Source organism: Bombina bombina, chromosome 1, assembly GCF_027579735.1.
Source record: "Bombina bombina isolate aBomBom1 chromosome 1, aBomBom1.pri, whole genome shotgun sequence".
NCBI lineage: Eukaryota > Metazoa > Chordata > Amphibia > Anura > Bombinatoridae > Bombina > Bombina bombina.
In genome coordinates, this window is record NC_069499.1 from 1,267,188,765 (window position 1) to 1,267,211,680 (window position 22,916).

The window sequence follows — 22,916 nt, forward strand, 5'->3', positions numbered from 1 at the left end:
AATTGACCTTCTCATTAAGTTAATTAATTAAAGGCTACCTGTTGGTCTTCCTCCATCTCTGTAGTCTTGTTCTTTATTTGAGGGAGAATAATGGGGGGGGGGGGGGGTTAATAAATTAATGTGTGTTTTGTTATTTCACTAGGCTATTTAATCCTTATGTATGTTTGTGTACAACCTATCAAGCATCAGTTAGTTACTACTTGTGGAAAGAACAGCCACCACAGCTTGAAAACAAAAAAAGTAGTTTTATTCACTTTTATTTACTATATTGCTAATGTTTTTTGTATTACACTATGGTGGATTTGTTTTCTTTATTACATTAAAATTATAGCAAACAAGATTATGTAAAAAAGCCAAGTGAGTAAGCTAGTTGTAAGTCAGCACACACACGTGATCCTCTCGTGCTTTGAAGCGCCACACTCAACATGGCCCCGGGAACCTCCCAGTGATGCAGTGTTGACGTCATGACCCTATGTTTTGTTTTGATGACAGGGGAAGGACCTGCATACAGCGCAGCTCCGGACTAAGGGACAGATCCTAGTAAGGAAAAACAGCTTTGTCTTTGTTTATCTCGCCACAAGCACTCACAATGCCTTCCGAGAAAACCTTCAAGCAGAGGAGGACACTAGGTAGGTTCTTTTGAAGGACTGTTCGCGAGTCACCAATATGCAGTGACAGCACGGCCTGTTTAAACAAGACAGGTGATCCCTTCAACAGTGAATCAGGCCTGCTGTGTGCTTAAAGGGTTAAAATACAATGATTGATGCTTTATCCCTTAACACTGTCACTGCGAATAACTGTTGCTGAAAGTGTTAACATCTGGACTCCTTTTTATTAAAATAGAGGAATTCAAGATTAAATAAAACAGTTTGAAAAGATACTAGTACTTTTGTGTAGATGGGTGACATAGGGTGCTTTAGGCTTGAAAAAATGCTTCTTTTCACTGCAAGTGTGGCAGAGGGTTACTTACTTTGGTGTCCAAAGTAGTGTAAATATTTGTTCCGCATTAGCATCCCCTTTGAGAGCCAATGGGTTAAATATTTATTACCCATGGTGTGTGTATGTATGTATGTATAATATACATATACATACACACATACATACACACACACTACTACAAAAGAGAGGACTTCCTAAGGTCCCTAAGGCCTTGTGACTTAGTGATACCAAGGGGAGAGAGACAGCATGAAATCATCTTTACCAGAGAGAAGACACTGCTGGTAGTGATGGGGGATGGAACTCAATACACATCTAGTGATTAGCATCATTATGACTGCACTCAAAGACCCTTCTCCATTAGCATACTACATATCAATGTTAAAAGGGAGAATACAGGCAAGTAGTCAGTTTTTTTTTTTTATATTGTCATAAAAGTTTACAATATACTCTTTTTCAATCTATTGTGATGCATAAAGGTCACTTACACTCCATCCAATATCTCAACTACTGAAAATACATTTTGCTTAAGTATCTTCATTGTTAATTAATGAACACAATTTTAAGTGGTACACAATACTAATTGTGTATGATGTCTAAATTACACTCAGAGTGTCTTTATTCTCTGGCACTCAAGTGTGGGAACATTGATCCTTGTATCTAATCCTTGTAGAATATTGCACATAAATGTTTAATGCACATTTATGTTCTTATACAAATGCCTTATCTTGGTTGCTTATTTAGCACAATTATTCACATTGTTGCACAGTAAGCTGTGTAGATAATGTATGTTTATGTTATTAGGTCATAGGCTGACAGACTATCTAGATTGTACACTAGAGCTCACTAACTGCAGTCATGTGTGCCCATTTTCTGAAATCATACGTTTTCAACTATTGCCCGGTATGCAACATATCTGTGCTTGAGACAGAACACGATCCAAGCTGTATTTTTTGTGTTGCTGGGCGCTTACCTGAGCTTTGGGCTTAGGTAATAAAAAAATGTCATTGTCCTTTCATAAGTGAGAAGAATACATACAAAGTGTACACAGACATACATTACTTTTTAATAGAATACTTAAATATACACTTTTTATGCTGTCTTCTAAATCTCCCACTTTCCTTATAGTGCTCCTAATACTCTTTTACCAAATGTCATTTCTCTGTATAATTATATATTTTCTTGAACCATTGGCTGTCTGTCTCTAGGCATTTGACCCTTTCAGAATGCAGATAGTTAAATTTTGTTTTTCGATTGGGATGAAGTCATCCTGCAGTGGCTCATGCAGGTTTTTTTATTTCAATGTTTTTTCAAACCATATTCTGCATATACCACAATCTCACCACTTACAGGAAATGAGACTGGATGCAGCCAAACAGCATCTTCTGGTTGCATAGCAAATCGGATTAAAATAATATGCAGAAGAAAAAGAGCACTGCTTCTTCCCATCCCTAACCTAAGTAGACTGATATTTTAGATTTTCTTCAGAAGCTTTGGAGCTTCCAGTATCTTTTTTTAAGCTTGATTAAATATCATAAACACTCATGAAACTCTACAATATTATTGCAGATGATGTCTCTTTTAGATTTTTTTTTAACTATTAATGTCAGTCTTTTTTTCTGATTTAGGCTATGTGTAATTATTAGAAGATTATGAGGAATAGTTTATTTTACTAAAAAAACAAAAACCCACCAAATACATGGGCAGTTTAAAGGAAAGTAGTTGTTTTTTGCTTTCTCAACCTTTAAAGTACTAATATAGTATTTAAAAATATATTACATGGGTTGGATAGATGTAATGTTGAAGTTCTAGGAATTAATTATCATTAAAAATGAATGTCAGCATACAGGTATATATTTGTGGCCTTGTTGACTCTTTACCAAGTTATTGCGAGAAAATTGCTTTCCTGCACAATAAAGAACCCTTTATCGTGTAGCTTTGTGAACACAAAGAACTGAGTGTTGGAGACATGCTGTGAGATTAGCATGTCCCTGCCTTTCTAACACTTAAAATGATCCGTGTTTATCAAGTCTCCTAATTGCTTAATAACAGGTTAGAATATTATGACTTGCAGGTCTCGGAAGCTGAAAAATCACGTGACAGGATGATCAATAAATACAGAGTCATACTTTCATTTTTGAGCTTGGGATTTTATATGACAACACTAAATTCCTTTATCACATCACACATGTTGCTGCACATGACTTGTTCTCTATCAACTTTCCACTGTCTTTGTTGTGTATTGTTTTGCTCATTGGCTTTTTTTCACACTTAGTTTTTTTGAAAGTTGGTCAATATTTCTGCGTTTAACTTCCATAATATGAGGGAATAGGACTCTAGGCAGGGATGTAACAAAATTACTATAGTTTACTAGAAAGGAGTTAAAAATGATTAGCCTAGAGGGAGAAAAATACTATTCCACTCAATGTTAAAGATAGGAAGAAAAGTTATTTTTTTTTTATTCACCCTATGTAATTCCTTAATCAGCCAAAGCTAGTGAAAAAACCAAGCCCTGCCTCTAGGTATAGTGGTAAAGAGTCTATGTTTGCTTACTTCTGTTATTCCTAAAATGCAGGTATTATTATTATAGATTATTTGTAAAGCGCCAACAGATTCCGCAGCGCTATAAACATGGGCGGTATACAAGGTAGCATTTATAGGGATCAAATGGGTAGAGGGCCCTGCCGAGAGTCGCACTGTTGTAGTCAGCTCTTAAAAATGTATAATTTGTGCAGGTAAACACAGACAAACAAATAAATGTCTGTGTATATATGCAATGAGGGCTAAATAACTATAAAAACACTTCTAGCACAGGGATGGGAAATGGCTCAGTAGCAATAGGGATAACCCACTTATCTTGAATGCTTTGTGGGACTAATAATTTAAACAGTGTGTTTGCAGAGAGGGCCAGCAGTGTATAACATTTGCAGTAACTCAGTTTACATCATTTTCTACAAGACACTACCAGCCCTCTGTGCAGACACATGGCTCCATTTATGAAGCTGTACACGCAGCTTTGTAACCGTGCTGGTGTACGCATATCTATGTATGCTATATATTTATATTTGCTTCACATGAACAGTAACAGCTCTCACAAAAACAGAGATAGCTTTTACTAAATGCATTCTTGCTATTGCAAAAATGCTTCTTTTCAAACTATAGTGGCTTGATATAGCAGCTCAGTTTGATTCCCCAGGTACGGAATGGCTGAGCCCATTAGCTCTAACATTGGTAAATATGTCATAAAGTTACCTTTGTTATAATACTATATCCCTTAATGTCACCCAAGCCTCACTTAAACATTACCATGACTGTCCTGCCCTTCAAACTGCAGTTACCCGATCAAAGACCAGGCCCTTACTGCTTTTACTGCACTTAATCCAAACTAAGGGCTAGATTACACAGCATTGGTAAAATTGGGTTCGCTACAGGCAAAAGTAGCATTTTTGTTTTGTTAAAGTGAATGTCAATTTAAATGAATTGGTGCCCGTTTTTTAATAATCCTATTAAAAACAAGGGCACTTTAATTCATCAAAATTGAAATTTCACTAATTTTCTTCAAAAACGTACCTTTTAATCCTGATAGCCGCTCCAGCAATTCCCCCGGCCGTCGGAAGCCTCTTCATACGTCAGAAATGACGAATTCTGGCTTCCTCCAATCACGGCTTTTTCCCCGGAGCAATCATGGCCTGAGGCAACGCCGTGATTGGAGGAAGCCGGATTCGTCATTTTGGACCCGCGAAGAGGGCTTGCGACGGGCGGAGGAAGCGCTGCAGCGGCTGTCAGGATTAAAAGTTAAGTTTTTGAAGAAAATGAGTGAAATGTCAATTTTGATGAATTAAAGTGCCCTTGTTTTTAATAGGATTATTAAAAACTGGACACTGATTCATCCAAGTTGACCTTCACTTTAAGTAGGGAATTAATCTTCACTTACGTATAACACGGCACGCATAGGTGAAATCCCTTGCGTTCAATACGCCTATGCAGTCATAGGTGATAACCACTTGCTATATAATACAAAGTTGTAGGGATCTGTAGTTTCAAGGATCCTCAGTCGTAATATTTTGCTTATGTAACATAGCAACAGCTTCAGTAGCTGCAAGTCAATTTTTGTACCATTTCTACTACCTGTGCTAGAGTCTGAGTCAGGTAGCTACAGGAACAAAATAGTTGTAGCATTTTTATACAAGTTTTGAATCCACCAGCTGCAAGAAGAGATGTAGCAACAGCTTATACATTTGTAGCAAGCATTGTATGATTTGTTAGCTACAATGTATTCACAAGTCCAATTAAAAGTATAGGCAGCTACAACCTCTGGCAACTCTACCAGAGCTCTTGCAAGTGATGTTCAATAGCTGATGATTCGCTACTTCTAGCTAGAGCTGGTACAAAGCTAACCTTGTGTAATCTAGCCGTTAGACTGTCCCTACTTGTGTGTCCTTGAGATCCCTAAACTCCCCCCTTTACACTATTAACCCTAATTGTAGGACTCCCACTAACATGGTCATTGAAATGCTTCACTTACACAATACTGCCCTACACCCAAGGGCCCCTACATAATCACCATAAAAGGTAACCCCCATTGTCTAACCCCCCCATGTGGTCCTCCCATTGCAGATTCCACTTAACTCTAACCCCCCCCCCCCCCCCCAATACAGTGGCCCATCAGTAAATCTCCTTAAAGGGCCATAATACCCAAATGTTTAAACACTTGAAAGTGATGCAGCATAGCTGTAAAAAAGCTGATTAGAAAATATCACCTGAAGATCTCTATGTAAAAAAGAAAGATATTTTACCTCAAAAGTTCCTCAGTAGCCACCTCCCATTGTAAAGGATTTCTAAGCAGCATTTTAGTGTGTTTGTCCTGGGACATCTGAAGGGACTAGCATCGTGCACTCTCATATTATTTCACCAATCAGGTAAAGGAAGCTTACTATGAAATCTCATGAGAGTTAAGTCAAATCTCATGAGATCACAGTAAGAGTTCATGACCTCAGCACTGCTGATGCTGATTGGCTGCTGTTCATTTCTTCATTTTTTTAAATTTGTTTACCTGCAGCTGGGAGCAGCCGAGTATAACTTTTACACAGAACTTACTCTGGTGAGCTGAGGAGATTGTGAGGTAAAATATCTTCCTTTTTTACATAGAGATGCTCAGGTGATATTTTCCTGTAAGCTTTTTACAGTTATACTGCATCAGTTTCAAGTGATTTAGCATATGAGTATTATGTCCCTTTAAAGGGATATAAAAACCCAAACATTTTCTTTTGTGGTTCAGACAGAGCATACAATTAAAAAAAAAAAAACTTATCAATTTACTTCTGTTATCAAATTTGCTTTGTTCCTATGATATTCTTTGTTGAAGAGGTACCTAAGTAGGCATTTGAAGCACTACATGGCAGGAAATAATGCTGCCTTCTATTGCAAATGGATAACATTCTTACAAAACTGCTGCCATATAGTGCTCCAGAAATCAGTTGGCTTCTATGCATATGTCCCTGCTTTTCAACAAAAGATACCAAAACAGAGGAAAGAAAAATTGATAATAGAAGTAAATTAGAAAGTTGTTTAAAATCACATGCTCTATCTGAATCATGAAACAAATATTTTGGGTTTCATATCCCCTTAAAGGGCCATAATACCCAAATGTTTAAACACTTGAAAGTGATGCAGCATAGCTGTAAAAAGCTGATTAGAAAATATCACCTGAACATCTCTATGTAAAAAAGAAAGATATTTTACCTCAAAAGTTCCTCAGTAGCCACCTCCCATTGTAAAGGATTTCTAAGCAGCATTTTAGTGTGTTTGTCCTGGGACATCTGAAGGGACTAGCATCGTGCACTCTCATATTATTTCACCAATCAGGTAAAGGAAGCTTACTATGAAATCTCATGAGAGTTAAGTGAAGATCACAGTAAGAGTTCATGACCTCAGCACTGCTGATGCTGATTGGCTGCTGTTCATTTCTTCATTTTTTTTTTAATTTTTTTACCTGCAGCTGGGAGCAGCTGAGTATAACTTTTTACACAGAACTTACTCTGCTGAGCTGAGGAGATTGTGAGGTAAAATATCTTCCTTTTTTACATAGAGATGCTCAGGTGATATTTTCCTGTCAGCTTTTTACAGTTATACTGCATCAGTTTCAAGTGATTTAGCATATGAGTATTATGTCCCTTTAACTATAAACCCACTGCACAATCCCCCAGGTTAAAAAAAAAAAAAAAAACTCTTGAAACAGGATCCTGCTTCCAACAATGTTTCACTTGAAGTGTTGTTATAGAATCTTCTTTCTTCAGCCTCTTCTCGCTAGCAGCAACAGGTCTGACATCCAACCCATATATAAATATGTAGCAATATAAGCTACGCATAACAATTGGACACAGAACAAAGATTTGATGAACTTCAGCACCTGTGATTTGTTGTTCAGATGGATAGACAACTGTAACATGTTACTTGATCTAGATTTCTATTATAGATAGGAGAAGCAATAACAAAGTGACCCGCACTTTCCCATCTTACTTCCTGTTCCATAAAACAGACCTATCGTCATTAAACAGGACATTTTCATTCTTAGCTCCTCCAAATACAGCAATTAGACATCTGGGGTAACCTTACCTCCTCCCATTTACTGCTGAAAAACCAGGAAGTGCTGTAAAGCATTGTGTGCTGAGACTCATTTTAAAGGAACATACCAGTGCAAAAATAAAATGCTGTTTTGTTAGAGGATTTTGTTTTTAAAAATCAAATACCTATTTGCTATATGATTAACCCCTACAAAAGGTTTAAACACATAGTGAAAGTTGTTTACCCTGCTCTTGTCCATGTCTTCCTAAATAAGGCAAATAATATGTGTCACATCCATATGTACAGGGGTTTAACATATATAGTAAACAAAAGATGTAGTTTTAAAGGGACAGTCTACTTTATTTTTTTTTTATTGTTTAAAAAGATAGACAATGCCTTTACTACCCATTCCCCAGCTGTGCACAACAAATCAATGTTACATTAATATACTTTACAACTTCCAGATCTCCGTTTCTAAGCTCCTGCAGGCCTCCTCTTTTTATTATCTTTTCACAGCAATGCTAGCTCATGTTTGCCTTAAAGATAACGTATTTACTCCTGTGAAGTTATGCAGGAACCAGCACTGATTGGCTAAAATGTAAACATACTGAGATAAGAGGCAGTCTGCAGAGTCTTATATATAAGGTAATCACGCAGGTAAAAAGTATATTAATATAACTGTGTTGGTTATGCAAAACTAGGGAATGGGTAATAAAGGGATTATCTGTCTTTTTAAACAATAACAATTTTCTCGTAGACTGTCACTTTGCTCTAAGGCTAAAAAAAGCGAAATCTATAACTTAGATTTTCAAAACTTGCTGCAAATTGCCTAAACAATTGATTTGATTTTCAGGATTTGCTGGTTTTAGAATTTCCTTTTTGGCTTCCTTAGGGAGCATGGGGCAAAGGACATTTGTTCCACAAAAGCAAGAGTTGCTTAACACTAACCGATTCATGAACTGGGATATTGGGTATCATAGTCAACTAACAGACTTAAAGGGACAGTATACACCAATTTTCATATAACTGCATGTAATAGACACTACTATAAAGAATAAGATGCACAGAGACTGATATAAAAGTCCAGTAAAAAAATGTTTAAAAACTTACTTAAAAGCTCTCAGTTTAGCCCTGTTGAAAAGGTTACTGGAACACCCAGTGCAAGTGGTAAATAAGACACTCCCCCCTCCCCCTTCTTTTGCATATGAAAAGACCCTTTACACAAACAGGAGCAAGCTGGAGTAGGTATCTGATGGTATTTTTCTAAAAGTTTGGGGCTTGGTTAGGAGTCTGAAAATCAAAGCAATGTTATTTAAAAATAAGGAAAACTATAGATTATAAAAAAACAAAAAACCTTTATAGGCTATATAAATAGATAATCTATAAAACATTCATGCAAATAAAAAAAATGAGTGTCCCTTTAAAGGGGCAATAAACACCTCCTACTTTTGTGTAAACATTGTGCTTTTCCCACTCCCTCAATAAGTCAAAAAAGCAAATTAACCTAGGTTAATGGATTTCTATTTGCAGCATTTTGAGAAAAAACAAAACAACTTGGTTACAGAATTTGCTTTTTGGCTTCTTTATGGGCAATGGATCAAAGCACAATGTTCACATACAAGCAACTCAACATTCACTTAAAAAGTACCATACATTGTTTATTCTGCATGGAAAATATAACAATACTTGTTTTTAGTGCTTGCTTTTTGTCTAATCAATGTGGCAAAGTATGCTTTCCACTCCTAAATGAATAGTGACCAAATATACTGTGTATTTCTGATGATTATCAGTGCATAGGGCAATACTACTGCCGTCACAGTTTTCCTATATTAGTCTATGAAACTGACTCACTAAAGCTGTCATTGCTCCAATATTTAGTGAACCAGCTGCATACAAATAAATTGGTGATGCTAGAGAGATGTCTGAGGCTAAAGTAACTGCAGATAATTCTGTCTCAAATTTCAGTTTAGAGCTGCAAAGGAGATTACAAACCAATATTGCAGTGCTTTTCAAGAGGTGTATTCCTGGAGTGTGTGAAATAAAGCCCTACAAATGAGACCATTGCAGTATAAGTGCTTAAAAAAATCCCTTTGTATGCAGAACCTGCTCCAAGTCCCTTTAACGTTTTGTTTTTGTAGTAGCAATTACAGTCCCATGTAGTATGTTAAACTGATATTTTTTTGTAATCTCTTTAATTGCTTTCTAAGTGCATACTGGCAATATGGTAGCAACATTAGAGAGAGATCACCTGACTCTCAAGAAGTGGTTCTAATGGTCTCATAAATATTGTAAGCCGATAAAACCCATACCATTAGACAAACCCTGTAATGTTAAAGGGACATGTAAGCAATGACTTCACCTTAAAGGGACATTGTACACTAGATGTTTCTTTGCATAAATGTTTTGTAGATGATTCATTTATATAACCCTAAACAAATGTTCTCTTGGAGGCTAAAGGGACAGTAAATACTTTCAGATTTTTATATAAAATGTTTAGTTATGCATAATGAAACTTTTAATATATTTTTATTATTTATTTTGACCCCTTTTCATGTTAGTGGTTGAAGTATGGTTTGTTTCTTCGCTCACTTTTTAGCTATTTCCCTATGCATGATGTACAAGGAGCATATGTTTTCTTTCATTATTCCAGGTTCTTCAGGGCCCTAGTCGGTAAAATGACTAATACCGTATTGACCAAGAAAGTTGTAGCTTCCAACAGTACAGAAAGCCCTGTCTGCCATTCCAGCTAAACATACTCAGCTGCAGTCCAGTTGGGCACACACTATTTGCTTTAAGGTTTGTGAGATAATCTGAGCAGACTTTAGAAATGCAATACATTCTTCAAATATAGCGTTTCTCATTACGTCAAAAAGGAACAAAAATTTAAAAAAATGAGCAAAACATTTATTCTAGCAAAGTCTTGGTTTTACTAATATATGGCTTTCTTGAAGGTTAAGCACCATTACTTTCTAGTATCTGTAATTTCACCATTGTCTAGAGCTGGGAATGGACAGTCCTGTGAGTGAATTGCTCTACCTGTTTTAGGAGATAAGGCATGCAATGTTTTCCTGGGGTTATTCAGCATTTACTAAAGGGACAGTAATTAAAATTAAACTTTTCATGAGGGGTGTTTCTGGGCTTCGGCTGAATATGACCTAAAAACTGGAAGCTCTGTGTAAATTAGTTTTTTGGATTTTAATGTTCTGTCTCTGAGGCTGATTTTTGGCACCTGTATATTTATAATGTCTATATATAGATGTGCACTAATGTTCTTAACTTGTTATAATACTGTATTGCCGTTTATGCTGACTGTGTAAGTTGGGTCTTCTCAGTTTTGGGATTGATTGACATTCTCATAGTTGTATGGTACATGTGTTGTATGCAAGTGGTGATGTTTTAACTCCCAGCAACTAAAATAGATGAAAGGCATTTAGATAAAATGGAAGCTACACATGTGTAATATACTAGTATATCAGTGGTGGTGTTTTAACTTCCGGCAACTGAATTAGATATAAGGTATTTATTATATGTCATGTCCAGAGGTTAACTATTGTAGCAGTCACCTGTACCTGCCATAGTTAGTAGGTATAATGTACACTTTAAAAGTTGACTATCCATATTGCTCCTATAATCCTTTTTATAGACTATTGTTGTTATTACCCATATCTTTAACCTTTTAACGCCGTTATGCCGTTCTATTCCGTCATATTTACACTGGGCTTTAAAGCCGTTATGACGGAATAGAACGTCATATCAAACGGCTGTCCTGAAGCCTTCTGCGCTTCAAGGACTTGATCGCGGTCTGGAGGGCGTTCCTAGGGTTGTAGGGACGCCCCCCAGATGCGATCCAATAATTGAAATCTCGTGATCGTATGCACGATCGCGTACAGAATTATTAGGCAAGTTGTATTTTTGAGGATTCATTTTATTATTGAACAACAACCATGTTCTCAATGAACCCAAAAAACTCATTAATATCAAACCTGAATAGTTTTGGAAGTAGTTTTTAGTTTGTTTTTAGTTATAGCTATTTTAGGGGGATATCTGTGTGTGCAGGTGACTATTACTGTGCATAATTATTAGGCAACTTAACAAAAAACAAATATATACCCATTTCAATTATTTATTTTTACCAGTGAAACCAATATAACATCTCAACATTCACAAATATACATTTCTGACATTCAAAAACAAAACAAAAACAAATCAGTGACCAATATAGCCATCTTTCTTTGCAAGGACACTCAAAAGCCTGCCATCCATGGATTCTGTCAGTGTTTTGATCTGTTCACCATCAACATTGCGTGCAGCAGCAACCACAGCCTCCCAGACACTGTTCAGAGAGGTGTACTGTTTTCCCTCCTTGTAAATCTCACATTTGATGATGGACCACAGGTTCTCAATGGGGTTCAGATCAGGTGAACAAGGAGGCCATGTCATTAGATTTTCTTCTTTTATACCCATTCTTGCCAGCCACGCTGTGGAGTACTTGGACGCGTGTGATGGAGCATTGTCCTGCATGAAAATCATGTTTTTCTTGAAGGATGCAGACTTCTTCCTGTACCACTGCTTGAAGAAAGTGTCTTCCAGAAATTGGCAGTAGGACTGGGAGTTGAGCTTGACTCCATCCTCAACCCGAAAAGGCCCCACAAGCTCATCTTTGATGATACCAGCCCAAACCAGTACTCCACCTCCACCTTGCTGGCGTCTGAGTTGGACTGGAGCTCTCTGCCCTTTACCAATCCAGCCACAGGCCCATCCATCTGGCCCATCAAGACACTCTCATTTCATCAGTCCATAAAACCTTAGAAAAATCAGTCTTGAGATATTTCTTGGCCCAGTCTTGACGTTTCAGCTTGTGTGTCTTGTTCAGTGGTGGTCGTCTTTCAGCCTTTCTTACCTTGGCCATGTCTCTGAGTATTGCACACCTTGTGCTTTTGGGCACTCCAGTAATGTTGCAGCTCTGAAATATGGCCAAACTGGTGGCAAGTGGCATCTTGGCAGCTGCACGCTTGACTTTTCTCAGTTCATGGGCAGTTATTATGCGCCTTGGTTTTTCCACACGCTTCTTGCGACCCTGTTGACTATTTTGAATGAAACGCTTGATTGTTTGATGATCACGCTTCAGAAGCTTTGCAATTTTAAGAGTGCTGCATCCCTCTGCAAGATATCTCACTATTTTTGACTTTTCTGAGCCTGTCAAGTCCTTCTTTTGACCAATTTTGCCAAAGGAAAGGAAGTTGCCTAATAATTATGCACACCTGATATAAGGTGTTGATGTCATTAGACCACACCCCTTCTCATTACAGAGATGCACATCACCTAATATGCTTAATTGGTAGTAGGCTTTCGAGCCAATACAGCTTGGAGTAAAACAACATGCATAAAGAGGATGATGTGGTCAAAATACTCATTTGCCTAATAATTCTGCACTCCCTGTAGTTTCAATTTGTCTACATCGGAACAGGTGTTCCGATGTAGACACTTTAACCCTGTCACTAAAGGGTTAAATCTATTTTCCCCAGTGGATTAATATTTTTTTGCTTCACATGTTAGAATATTTTTCATTTAAGAAAAATGAGGATTAGTTGTGTAAAACACAGCTGTTCATAGTTTTTCTTTTCTATGTCAAGGCTTTGGTACTGCTTACGTAACCCTTAGAACTTACTTTTCGTGATACTTTGCATTTTTTATGTTTTCCTAGTGCCTCATTGAACATCATCTTTCTGCGATAGAATTGGAAGTGCAGAACACTGATATATTCTCCATAGCCATTGGCTACACACTCTAGTGACCTATTTATAACTGTCCCTAATTGGCCAGAGTAGAGAATGTAACCTAAGTTACAAGATGGCAGCTCCAATTGTTTTATAGACATTAAAACTTTACACTTATTTTGTTACTATTTAAACAGCTAATGAAACTAAAAATAAAATAAATCTACATTCTATGTTTCATGTTCCGGCCCAGTTGTGTAAGACGCAGCTGCTTATAGTTATAAATATATAAGTTATAGTATGGTTTTGAATGTTGTGATATCGGATCTATGTAATTCTTGCATTCAGTCTTTTAGCTGATAATGATTTGACAGCTAGTAAATTTCTAGACACGTTCTATAATACTTAATTCTGACAATTTTACTTGTGTAACTGTTGCATCTTATTTTGTGGATGTTACTTGCATTTTCTGTTTGCCTAATGCCTCAAGAAAAAAGATTTAAAAAAATAATATAAAAATCAACTTTTGTGATTCAGATGGAGCAGGCAGTTTTAAACAACTTTCTAATTTACTTCTATTATACCATTTGCTCTGTTCTCTTATTTATTTGCCTCTTACATGATGTCATGCCGACTAGGTAAGTACAGGAAGTGTAGAAGGAAACCATTTGATGCATAACCCCTTATAACTCACTTTAACCCCTTATAACTGCATAACCTCTTATAACTCACTTTAACCCCTTATAACAGCATAACCCCTTATAACTCTCTTTAACCCCTTATAACTCTCTTTAACCCCTTATAACTCTCTTTAACCCCTTATAACAGCATAACCCCTTATAACTCTCTTTAACCCCTTATAACTGCATAACCTCTTATAACTCACTTTAACCCCTTATAACAGCATAACCCCTTATAACTCTCTTTAACCCCTTATAACTGCATAACCTCTTATAACTCTCTTTAACCCCTTATAACAGCATAACCCCTTATAACTCACTTTAACCCCTTATAACAGCATAACCCCTTATAACTCTCCATAACCTCTTATAACTCACTTTAACCCCTTATAACAGCATAACCCCTTATAACTCTCTTTAACCCCTTATAACTGCATAACCTCTTATAACTCACTTTAACCCCTTATAACTGCATAACCTCTTATAACTCACTTTAACCCCTTATAACAGCATAACCCCTTATAACTCTCTTTAACCCCTTATAACTGCATAACCTCTTATAACTCACTTTAACCCCTTATAACAGCATAACCCCTTATAACTCTCTTTAACCCCTTATAACTGCATAACCTCTTATAACTCACTTTAACCCCTTATAACAGCATAACCCCTTATAACTCACTTTAACCCCTTATAACAGCATAACCCCTTATAACTCTCTTTAACCCCTTATAACTGCATAACCTCTTATAACTCACTTTAACCCCTTATAACAGCATAACCCCTTATAACTCTCTTTAACCCCTTATAACTGCATAACCTCTTATAACTCACTTTAACCCCTTATAACTGCATAACCTCTTATAACTCACTTTAACCCCTTATAACAGCATAACCCCTTATAACTCTCTTTAACCCCTTATAACTGCATAACCTCTTATAACTCACTTTAACCCCTTATAACAGCATAACCCCTTATAACTCTCTTTAACCCCTTATAACTGCATAACCTCTTATAACTCACTTTAACCCCTTATAACAGCATAACCCCTTATAACTCTCTTTAACCCCTTATAACTGCATAACCTCTTATAACTCTCTTTAACCCCTTATAACAGCATAACCCCTTATAACTCACTTTAACCCCTTATAACAGCATAACCCCTTATAACTCTCTTTAACCCCTTATAACTGCATAACCTCTTATAACTCACTTTAACCCCTTATAACTCTCTTTAACCCCTTATAACTGCATAACCTCTTATAACTCACTTTAACCCCTTATAACAGCTTAACCCCTTATAACTCTCTTTAACCCCTTATAACTGCATAACCCCTTATAACTCACTTTAACCCTTTATAACTCACTATAACCCCTTATAACAGCATAACCCCTTATAACTCACTTTAACCCCTTATAACAGCATAACCCCTTATAACTCACTTTAACCCCTTATAACTGCATAACCCCTTATAACTCACTTTAACCCCTTATAACAGCATAACCCCTTATAACTCACTTTAATCCCTTATAACTCACTTTAACCCCTTATAACTCATTTTAACCCCTTATAACTGCATAACCCCTTATAACTCACTTTAATCCCTTATAACTCACTTTAACCCCTTAGAACTCATTTTAACCCCTTATAACTGCATAACCCCTTAGAACTCACTTTAACCCCTTATAACAGCATAACCCCTTATAACTCACTTTAACCCCTTATAACTCACTTTAACCCCTTATAACAGCAATAACCCCATATAACTGACTTTAACCCCTTATAACTGTCTTTAACCCCTTATAACTGTCTTTAACCCCTTATAACTGCATAACCCCTTATAACTCACTTTAACCCCTTATAACTACATAACCCCTTATAACCCACTTTAACCCCTTATAAATGCATAACCCCTTATAACTCACTTTAACTCCTTATAACTGCATAACCTCTTATAACCCACTTTAACCCCTTATAACTCACTTTAACCCCTTATAACTCACTTTAACCCCTTATATCTCACTATAACACCTTATAGCTCACTTTACCCCCTTATAACTCACTATAACCCCTTATAACTCACTTTAACCCCTTATAACTCACTTTAACCCCTTATAACTCACTTTAACCCCTTATAACAGCATAACCCTTATAACTCACTTTAACCCCTTATAACTCACTTTAACCCCTTATAACTCACTTTAACCCCTTATAACTCACTTTAACCCCCTTGTAACTCACTTTAACCCCTTATAACTCACTTTAACCCCTTATAACTCACTTTAACCCCTTATAACTCACTTTAACCCCTTATAACAGCATAACCCCTTATAACTCACTTTAACCCCTTATAACTCACTTTAACCCCTTATAACAGCATAACCCCTTATAACTCACTTTAACCCCTTATAACTCACTTTAACCCCTTATAACTCACTATAACCCCTTATAACTGCATAACCCTGTATAACTGCATAACCCCTTATAACTCACTTTAACCCCTTATAACTGCATAACCCCTTATAACTCACTTTAACCCCTTATAACAGCATAAACCCTTAAAACTCACTTTAACCCCTTATAACAGCATAACCCCTTATAACTCACTTTAACCCCTTATAACTGCATAACCCCTTATAACTCACTTTAACCCCTTATAACAGCATAACCCCTTATAACTCACTTTAACCCCTTATAACTCACTTTAACCCCTTATAACAGCATAACCCCTTATAACTCACTTTAACCCCTTATAACTGCATAACCCCTTATAACTCTCTTTAACCCCTTATAACTGCATAACCTCTTATAACTCTCTTTAACCCCTTATAACAGCATAACCCCTTATAACTCACTTTAACCCCTTATAACAGCATAACCCCTTATAACTCTCTTTAACCCCTTATAACTGCATAACCTCTTATAACTCACTTTAACCCCTTATAACAGCATAACCCCTTATAACTCTCTTTAACCCCTTATAACTGCATAACCTCTTATAACTCACTTTAACCCCTTATAACTGCATAACCTCTTATAACTCACTTTAACCCCTTATAACAGCATAACCCCTTATAACTCTCTTTAACCCCTTATAACTGCATAACCTCTTATAACTCACTTTAACCCCTTATAACAGCATAACCCCTTATAACTCTCTTTAACCCCTTATAACTGCATAACCTCTTATAACTCACTTTAACCCCTTATAACTCTCTTTAACCCCTTATAACTGCATAACCTCTTATAACTCTCTTTAACCCCTTATAACAGCATAACCCCTTATAACTCACTTTAACCCCTTATAACAGCATAACCCCTTATAACTCTCTTTAACCCCTTATAACTGCATAACCTCTTATAACTCACTTTAACCCCTTATAACTCTCTTTAACCCCTTATAACTGCATAACCTCTTATAACTCACTTTAACCCCTTATAACTCACTTTAACCCCTTATAACTGCATAACCCCTTATAACTCACTTTAACCCCTTATAACTCACTTTAACCCCTTATAACTCACTTTAACCCTTTATAACTCACTATAACCCCTTATAACAGCATAACCCCTTATAACTCACTTTAACCCCTTATAACTGCATAACCCCTTATAACTCACTTTAACCCCTTATAACTCACTTTAACCCCTTATAACTCACTTTAACCCCTTATAACTGCATAACCCCTTATAACTCACTTTAACCCCTTATAACTCACTATAACCCCTTAGAACTCATTTTAACCCCTTATAACTCACTTTAACCCCTTATAACTGCATAACCTCTTATAACTCACTTTAACCCCTTATAACAGCATAACCCCTTATAACTCTCTTTAACCCCTTATAACTCTCTTTAACCCCTTATAACTCACTTTAACCCCTTATAACAGCATAACCCCTTATAACTCTCTTTAACCCCTTATAACTGCATAACCTCTTATAACTCACTTTAACCCCTTATAACAGCATAACCCCTTATAACTCACTTTAACCCCTTATAACAGCATAACCCCTTATAACTCTCTTTAACCCCTTATAACTGCATAACCTCTTATAACTCACTTTAACCCCTTATAACAGCATAACCCCTTATAACTCTCTTTAACCCCTTATAACTGCATAACCTCTTATAACTCACTTTAACCCCTTTATAACTGCATAACCTCTTATAACTCACTTTAACCCCTTATAACAGCATAACCCCTTATAACTCTCTTTAACCCCTTATAACTGCATAACCTCTTATAACTCACTTTAACCCCTTATAACAGCATAACCCCTTATAACTCTCTTTAACCCCTTATAACTGCATAACCTCTTATAACTCACTTTAACCCCTTATAACAGCATAACCCCTTATAACTCTCTTTAACCCCTTATAACTGCATAACCTCTTATAACTCTCTTTAACCCCTTATAACAGCATAACCCCTTATAACTCACTTTAACCCCTTATAACAGCATAACCCCTTATAACTCTCTTTAACCCCTTATAACTGCATAACCTCTTATAACTCACTTTAACCCCTTATAACTCTCTTTAACCCCTTATAACTGCATAACCTCTTATAACTCACTTTAACCCCTTATAACAGCATAACCCCTTATAACTGCATAACCCCTTATAACTCACTTTAACCCTTTATAACTCACTATAACCCCTTATAACAGCATAACCCCTTATAACTCACTTTAACCCCTTATAACAGCATAACCCCTTATAACTCACTTTAACCCCTTATAACTGCATAACCCCTTATAACTCACTTTAACCCCTTATAACAGCATAACCCCTTATAACTCACTTTAACCCCTTATAACTCACTTTAACCCCTTATAACTCACTTTAACCCCTTATAACTGCATAACCCCTTATAACTCACTTTAACCCCTTAGAACTCATTTTAACCCCTTATAACTGCATAACCCCTTAGAACTCACTTTAACCCCTTATAACAGCATAACCCCTTATAACTCACTTTAACCCCTTATAACTCACTTTAACCCCTTATAACAGCAATAACCCCATATAACTGACTTTAACCCCTTAAAACTGCATAACCCCTTAAAACTGCATAACCCCTTATAACTGTCTTTAACCCCTTATAACTGTCTTTAACCCCTTATAACTGCATAACCCCTTATAACTCACTTTAACCCCTTATAACTACATAACCCCTTATAACCCACTTTAACCCCTTATAAATGCATAACCCCTTATAACTCACTTTAACTCCTTATAACTGCATAACCTCTTATAACCCACTTTAACCCCTTATAACTCACTTTAACCCCTTATAACTCACTTTAACCCCTTATATCTCACTATAACACCTTATAGCTCACTTTACCCCCTTATAACTCACTATAACCCCTTATAACTCACTTTAACCCCTTATAACTCACTTTAACCCCTTATAACTCACTTTAACCCCCTTGTAACTCACTTTAACCCCTTATAACTCACTTTAACCCCTTATAACTCACTTTAACCCCTTATAACTGCATAACCCCTTATAACAGCATAACCCCTTATAACTCACTTTAACCCCTTATAACTCACTTTAACCCCTTATAACAGCATAACCCCTTATAACTCACTTTAACCCCTTATAACTCACTTTAACCCCTTATAACTCACTATAACCCCTTATAACTGCATAACCCCTTATAACTGCATAACCCCTTATAACTCACTTTAACCCCTTATAACTGCATAACCCCTTATAACTCACTTTAACCCCTTATAACAGCATAAACCCTTATAACTCACTTTAACCCCTTATAACAGCATAACCCCTTATAACTCACTTTAACCCCTTATAACTGCATAACCCCTTATAACTCACTTTAACCCCTTATAACAGCATAACCCCTTATAACTCACTTTAACCCCTTATAACTCACTTTAACCCCTTATAACAGCATAACCCCTTATAACTCACTTTAACCCCTTATAACTGCATAACCCCTTATAACTCACTTTAACCCCTTATAACAGCATAACCCCTTATAACTCACTTTAACCCCTTATAACAGCATAACCCCTTATAACTCACTTTAACCCCTTATAACAGCATAACCCCTTATAACTCACTTTAACCCCTTATAACTGCATAACCCCTTATAACTCACTTTAACCCCTTATAACAGCATAACCCCTTATAACTCACTTTAACCCCTTATAACTCACTTTAACCCCTTATAACAGCATAACCCCTTATAACTGCATAACCCCTTATAACTCACTTTAACCCCTTATAACAGCATAACCCCTTATAACTCACTTTAACCCCTTATAACTCACTTTAACCCCTTATAACAGCATAACCCCTTATAACTCACTTTAACCCCTTATAACTCACTTTAACCCCTTATAACAGCATAACCCTTTATAACTCACTTTAACCCCTTATAACTGCATAACCCCTTATAACTCACTATAACCCCTTATAACTCACTTTAACCCCTTATAACAGCATAACCCCTTATAACTCACTTTAACCCCTTATAACTCACTATAACCCCTTATAACTCACTTTAACCCCTTATAACTACATAACCCCTTATAACTCACTTTAACCCCTTATAACTCACTTTAACCCCTTATAACTCACTTTAACCCCTTATAACTCACTATAACCCCTTATAACAGCATAACCCCTTATAACTCACTTTAACCCCTTATAACAGCATAACCCCTTATAACTCACTATAACCCCTTATAACAGCATAACCCCTTATAATTCACTTTAACCCCTTATAACTGCATAACCCCTTATAACTCACTTTAACCCCTTATAACAGCATAACCCCTTATAACTCACTTTAACCCCTTATAACTCACTTTAACCCCTTATAACTGCATAACCCCTTATAACTGCATAACCCCTTATAACTTACTTTAACCCCTTATAACAGCATAACCCCTTATAACTCACTTTAACCCCTTATAACAGCATAACCCCTTATAACTCACTTTAACCCCTTATAACTCACTTTAACCCCTTATAACAGCATAACCCTTTATAACTCACTTTAACCCCTTATAACTGCATAACCCCTTATAACTCACTATAACCCCTTATAACTCACTTTAACCCCTTATAACTCACTTTAACCCCTTATAACTCACTATAAACCCTTATAACTCACTTTAACCCCTTATAACTACATAACCCCTTATAACTCACTTTAACCCCTTATAGCAGCATAACCCCTTATAACTCACTTTAACCCCTTATAACAGCATAACCCCTTATAACTCACTTTAACCCCTTATAACTCACTATAACCCCTTATAACAGCATAACCCCTTATAACTCACTTTAACCCCTTATAACTGCATAACCCCTTATAACTGCATAACCTATCATAACTCACTTTAACCCCTTATAACTGCTTTATGCAGTTATTTGTTTTCTTTTAAAAAAATGCTCATGTTTTTTATTTTTATAATGGAACTGTAACTTTATTTGGGGGGCAATTGGGGCACATTTTTTAAATAAACCAGAGAACTGACCCCACGGGAGCATTAACCACCCACTTGTAATAGCTGGTTATTTAACGTGTGCCTGTAAACGGGCAAATTTGCCCCTTTACGGACGGACGTTAAAATAGCGATCCACTCATAATCTAGCCCTTGGTTTGTAACTGCTGTATCTTGTCTTCTGCCTGAAGCAGTAGCTTCAAATCCAGAACTTGAATTTAAATCAGTGGCGTGTCTATAAACATTTGAAACACTATTCCCATTGTGGACTCTATTGGAATCACAAGTAGTGAGCACAAGTTCTAGATTGAATTAAATGCCTTGTACAGGAATGTAGTAAACATATTACGGCATTGCCTCTTGTTTCTCTAATTAATAAAGAGACATGAAACCTATTTCTTTTATGATTCAGATAAATAATTCCTTTTTAAACAACTTTCCAATTCATTTCTAGTATCAAATTCTTGGTATCCTTTGTTGAAGGAGCAACAATTCACTACTGGGAGTTAGCTAAGCACATCAGGTAAGTCAATTACAAGAGGTATTTTGGTGCAGCCACCAATCAGCAGCTAGCTCCCAGTAGTGCTTTGCTGCTCTTGAGCCTACCTAGGTATTCTTTTTTTAATAAAGGATAGCAAGAGAACAAAGCAAATTAGATTATAGAAGTAAACCGGAGAGTTGTTTAAAATGTCTATCTGAATTATAAAACAAAAGTGTTGTGTTTCATATCCCTTTTAAGGTGCAGTAATTAATTCATTACATTGTATTATGCAAATAGCCAATTGAGATTCCACCTATTCTATTTAGAATTTAAAAATGTGAATATTTCTGTTGACAAAAAATGGATTTATGGCTTACTCTCATTTCATAGGCAATTCCCTCACTGTTGTCATTTTAATTAGATGACTTGAATGCTAGAAGTAAGGTGGGAAAGTGTCTGCAGATCTCTAATGCATGTGACATATTTCTCTGACAGATGTGAATTACATGCTTGCGCATTATATTTTAACCAGTATCACAAAATGTCAGCCATTGAGAAATCATTTATTTTTTGGGGACTCTCAAAAACTCTTTACCCCCATAATATTGAGGCACTTGAGATCTACTTTTATGCAAATTATGATTCCCTTCCATTATCACTATCATTATGTAACTTTTTTAATACACGATTGCTGGCGCTGTAATAAAGTATAAAAATTAAAAGGACACTGAACCCAAAAAAATGATTTCGTGATTCAGATATAGCATGCAATTTTAAGCAACTTTCTAATTTACTCATATTATAAATTTTTCTTTGTTCTCTTGCTATCTTTATTTGAAAAAGAAGACATCAAGGCTTTTTTTTTTGGTTTAGAACTCTGTACAGCACTTTTTTATTGGTGGATGAATTTTTCCACCAATCAGCAAGAACAACCCAGGTTGTTCACCAAAAATGGTCCGGCATCTAAACTTACATTCTTGCATTTCAAATAAAGATACCAAGAGAATGAAGACAATTTAATAATAGGATTAAATTAGGAAGTTG

At 36.3% G+C, this 22,916-nt stretch overlaps 1 protein-coding gene across 1 annotated transcript in view; it reads left to right on the forward strand.

The window, feature by feature from the left end:
• Positions 1-481: 481 nt before the first annotated feature.
• The window catches only part of MAP1LC3B (microtubule associated protein 1 light chain 3 beta), a 100,447-nt gene continuing 78,012 nt past the window's right edge, over positions 482-22,916 (forward strand). The window contains exon 1 of the mRNA XM_053701167.1: positions 482-629. Within this exon, the coding sequence (XP_053557142.1) occupies positions 590-629 (40 nt within the window). The 5' untranslated portion in view covers positions 482-589. The remainder of the gene's footprint in view (positions 630-22,916) is intronic.